Genomic DNA, 5,000 nt, shown 5'->3' with positions numbered 1-5,000 from the left:
TTCAATTTATATATATGTTAGCTATTATCTTTCTTTCCCTTTTCCCGTCTTTCAACTCCTCCTTATATATTCCTTCGTCCACCATTCTCACCTCTCTGCACGTACTTCCATGTCTTATAAATGTTAGCACTCCCCTCTGCTTTCTTTCCCTTTTCCCTCTCTTATCTTTCTTTCCTCAGTTCCCCTGTATTTCTTCCTCCTCATTCCCTCCAGGTTTCATAAATGCTATCCTTTTCCTCTTCCCCCCTTTTTATCATTCCTCTCTCTGTTTTCCTCTGTTTCTTTCTCCTCATGCCCTCAAGGTCTTATAACTGTTAGGTATTCTCTTTATTTTTCCCGTTTCCCCTCTTCCAACTACCCTCTGATCTTTCCTCTTTGTCCCCTCGTCCACTCTTACTCCCTACTCCTTTACATGTATCGTCCCACAAGCCTCATTATCAGATCCTCTTTCCCCTCATCGTTATTCATGTCACCATCCCCTCTCATCATAGATACAGAATGCTAATTAAGATAGAACCCCTCCCATCTCGTCTTAGTTATAGAACTCCTTTGAATTAAGATTGCAACTCCTTCCATCTCTTCCCATATGCAGAACCTCTTTAATGAAAATATAAATCCTGTATCTTTCTCATTTCAGTTAAAAGCTCCCTTTAATTAAGATCAGAACCCCCTTCTCCTTTTCGTTCCAGGTACAAATCCCCTTTTAATTAGAATAGAACCCCCTTTAGTTAAGATAGAACCCCCTTCGTCTTATTCTATTCCGAACATAAAAATCCTTTAAGACAATATAACTTCTCTTGAACCATACCAAATTGAACCTTTGTAAAAATAAACACAATAAGATCATTTTGAGAACCTTTAGTATAAAAGATACCCTTCTAAAACAAAACTCTTACAAAATTAAACCTTTAAAGAAATCCCTCATAGAAACCCCAAACCAGAAAACGTTTGCAGAATCTCCATTGGACTAAAAACCCTTTGAATAAAACCAGTGAAATATACACCTGGATGGACATGGAACCTTTTCGAGCCTCCGCTGCACGAGATTGAACCTTCCTCTTTAAGGAATCACATATGAAGGTGAATTTACAGTAATCCTATTTCGGAACCCCCAAAGGAGATAGCTTTCCCCTCTGACATTTAGGAACACACACACACACACACACACACACACACACACACACACACACACACACACACACATGAATAAGCAAAGATATATGTAAGTGAATAAAGAGGAAAGATAGAAAGTATGGAAGGAATGAGGTAAATATAAAATAAGTACTTGAATATTGAAAGGAAATAGAAAGAAATATCGAAGAAGGAACACGGAAAGAAAAAAAGGAAGAAAGAAAAGAAGGGATGAACAAAAGATGGAAAAAAAATAAACATATATGAATGAATGAATAATAAATAGATAGAGAGGTGAATTGATAAATACAGAATAAGAAAAGTAGAGAAAATACGAACAAAGGAATAATAAAAAATAGAAAAAAAAGCGAAGACAGGAAATACGAAAACAAATACACAAACACGCAGGTAAGCACAGGAAGATAAGAAAAAAACAAAAATAGAAAAGAAAACAAAAATAAAGAAAGGGAAAGAAGGAAGCTGCAAAAAAAAAAAAGTTACTAATTAGAAAATTAAACGAACAAGGAAATCGCCGTAAAATTGATTCCTTCTCCTTTAATTAAGAAAAAAAAACACATCTCGTATAATCAAACATAAAAAAAAAAATGAATAAATAAATAAATAACATAAAAAAAGACTACAATAACCTTACTTGCGAGCCCTCTCCCTCTCCCTCTCTCCCTCTCACCTTTAATTAAGAATACCCTCTTAAATATGAACGCTAGCAAGGGAAAGAGTCAGCCTGCAGTTCAAGCATTAGGAATAATATTACTACCATAAATCATTAACATCTATTTCTCCTCGAGATTAAAAATGTAGGGAATTTTAATGATAGGTTTTATTATTAACTTATGGACCATAAGAGGAAACGTAACAGTAAATGAAAGAAGAAAAATGCCAGATTGTACTTTAAGGATTAAGAAAGAATAGCGAGATAAATTATTAACATCTATTTCACCTGTAGATTAAAATGTAGGGAATTTTAATGATGGACTGTGCTATTAACGTATCATATTATCGTATCGTAATAGAAAATATAACGGTAAAAAAAAACGTAGCAGTGTAAATTTCAATGATGGACTGTGCTATTAACTTTTATGGATCGTAATAGAAAATATAGCAGTAAAGCAAACGAGGAAAATAGCAGTGTACTTTAGGGATTAGAAAAGAATACTGAAATAAAATTATTCTGATTAATATGTAGAGAATTATATTATTGTCATTTTTTTTTTTACTATTAGGGAGACTGACCAAGGTTAAAAAAAAAAATGTAGACTTATTATTGCCATTTCTTGAAGCATTAGGGAGACGAGGCCAGAGAGAGAGAGAGAGAGAGAGAGAGAGAGAGAGAGAGAGAGAGAGAGAGAGAGAGAGAGAGAGAGAGAGAGAGAGATAGGTTAAGCGTGATAAAGATGAAGCCCTTTGCTGTCAATGGTGCTTTTCGTAGTTATGCTCTAAACCTTGACTACCTTATCCTATTAAACTCAAAGGAAAGCCATAAGTGTTTAGGAATTATTTTATTTATTTATTTATTTTTTACCTGTTGCTCAGATTATGTAGGAATAGCTTCGATAAATGCAATGCAGGTCATCTCTTTTGCTGTTAGTGACGAGTTCCCACATAATGCTTCACTTCAATCACATTATCCCATTAAACTCAAGACAAAGCGTTGCTGTTTAGGAGTTCAACTTTTCCACCTGTCACTCAAAGTATACATTATGTTGTGAAGTGTAATGTAGGTCACCTCTTTTGCTGTGTGTGATGTGTTATGCTCTAAACCTCCTCATTATTTTATTAAGCTCAGGGAAACTCATTGCTGTCGAGGAGTTAATAGCCTTTTATGCTGCTCAGATTATATTAAAATAACGCTGATATGTTGGTAATAAAGATTTCTGAGGTACAACCAAACACGTAAAGTAAGAGATTTAGTTTAATATTCACCAGAATCTTTTTGGAAAATGGTAATTAATTTTGCCTATCTAGGTCACAGAAGTTTTTTAACGTTTTAACTTTTTAAACATTGAAAACAGTTATTAATGGCAAGGAATAAGCAATACATTCAAGTTTAGATTAAACATTACGGCCATTCCTTTGTCTGAGCAAAAACGTTTCAGGCAGGCAGTAAAATGTGAATGAATACTAAATAAACCAAAAGGAAAAATTAACATGTTATGAAAAAAAAGCTAAATAATAAATACGTACAAAGAAAAAAATACAAGCATTATGAAGAAGGAACAATAATTTAAGAGCCTGTAGTAAAATAATAAGTAGCCACCAAAAAGTGTACGTGATTATGGAAGAAAAGTAAGAAGATCAACATCACAAACCCAGTATTTTCTCGTCTTTGTCTCAGATCTGTGGCCTGTTTAATCCTGCTTCCCCGGATTATGAAGAAGCATTATCAATATAAGAGCCTTTGGTACGAAAACAAGTGTCTTGAGAATTATAGGACATTATGAAAAGGATATTAAAGAGTTTTTGTTATGAACTCAGTATTTTTTTTTTTTTTTGTCCATCTCAAATTTGCTGCCTCTTCACTTCTGTTGTCCTGGATTTTGAAGAAGCAGTATTGATTTAAGAGCCTGCGGTACAAAACGGAGTGTCTGAAAAGTCATACGTGATTGTGGAAAAGAAATGGAAGGCCCAGCATTACTAACTCAATGTTCTGTTGTCTTTACTTCAACCTTATCTCAAGTTCATGCCAGCTTTACATCTGCTGGCCTGGGTTATGAAAAGCCAGTATTAATCGGAGAGCTTGTGGTGCAAAAATAATTGTCCAGAAAGTTGGAGGTGATTATGGAAAGAAAGTGAAAAGGTTAGCATTGTCCCTTACAGGCTGTCAGTGGAAGGGAAAAGGTTTACTTGATAATTTGACTCATAATTCTTTTTACTTTCGACTCACGGGAAAACTCGTTAACCTTATTAAATAAACAGAAAATGAAGCGGAACAGTTTAGGGTTTAGTAATCTGGAAAGGACTTGAAATGGCGGGTTCAAAAGTTGATTAGAGAGAGAGAGAGAGAGAGAGAGAGAGAGAGAGAGAGAGAGAGAGAGAGAGAGAGAGAGAGAGAGAGAGAGCGAAAAAAAGGTTCACAAATAGAATGCTGGAAGACTGGAATAGACTCAGTAATCACGTTCTTTATGATAAATTTAAAAGATTACCTAACTTCGTGGATATGGACGAGAAGTGGGTACAGGCAGGCATGGTTTATACAAGGACTTCACGTGTTCTAGTTTCCCCCATTCTCTTACAGTTTTATCATGCATCACTAAAGCTTACTCGCTAATTAAACACAGGTATGGAGAGGTAATCAATACAAATGCATGTCTTACCTGTCTTACTTAGGAGGAAAGTGCTATACATGGATAGCCACTTGAAGAAATAAAAAATTCTTGCAGTTTTCCTTAAGATTTTACTATTCTAACACCTGCATCGGCTAATTAAACAAAGGTGAACTAACAACTCTAGACCTAAGGCTTTTTGTAGTTCCCCTTATGTTCCTACAGTTTGACATGATCTCTTACTAGCTAATGAAACACAGGTAAACTCGTACAGGTGTCTCTTGCAGTTTGCCTCATGTTCTTACAACTTTGACGCATGGATCATTCTTACTCGTTAATTAAAAACAGGTAAACACGTAAAGTTAGATTAGATTAGGTTTGGTTAGGTTAAGTTTGGTTAAGTTAGGTTTGGTTTAGTTAGGTTAAGTGAGGTTAGGTTAAGTAAGGTTAAGTTAGGTTAGGTAAGGTCAAGTCAGGTTAGGTTAATTATTAGGTAATCCGTACAGGTGCAAGAGTCTTACCTGTGAGAAAGGAGAGTCTGCGCATGGCTGGAAAAGGATGGTTGCCTGACGTATCTAAGATGTCCAG

General features: G+C 35.2%; 1 protein-coding gene and 1 long non-coding RNA gene across 3 annotated transcripts in view; one reads left to right on the top strand and one right to left on the bottom strand.

Moving 5' to 3' along the window:
- The window catches only part of LOC135093557 (GTP-binding protein Rhes-like), a 33,067-nt gene that overhangs the window by 11,250 nt on the left and 16,817 nt on the right, over positions 1 to 5,000 (bottom strand). For both annotated transcript variants that reach the window (XM_063992914.1, XM_063992915.1), the window contains exon 3: positions 4,934 to 5,000. This exon is cut by the window's right edge and continues 91 nt beyond it. In XM_063992914.1, the coding sequence (XP_063848984.1) occupies positions 4,934 to 5,000 (67 nt within the window). The remainder of the gene's footprint in view (positions 1 to 4,933) is intronic.
- LOC135093558 (uncharacterized) overlaps positions 1 to 5,000 on the top strand; it is a 36,210-nt gene that overhangs the window by 26,212 nt on the left and 4,998 nt on the right. The gene's annotated exons all lie outside the window — the stretch shown is intronic.

The sequence above is a fragment of the Scylla paramamosain genome, chromosome 43 (assembly GCF_035594125.1).
Source record: "Scylla paramamosain isolate STU-SP2022 chromosome 43, ASM3559412v1, whole genome shotgun sequence".
Classification (NCBI taxonomy): domain Eukaryota; kingdom Metazoa; phylum Arthropoda; class Malacostraca; order Decapoda; family Portunidae; genus Scylla; species Scylla paramamosain.
The sequence above is the reverse complement of the archived record's forward strand: the minus strand, read 5'-3'. Positions and strand labels throughout refer to the sequence as shown.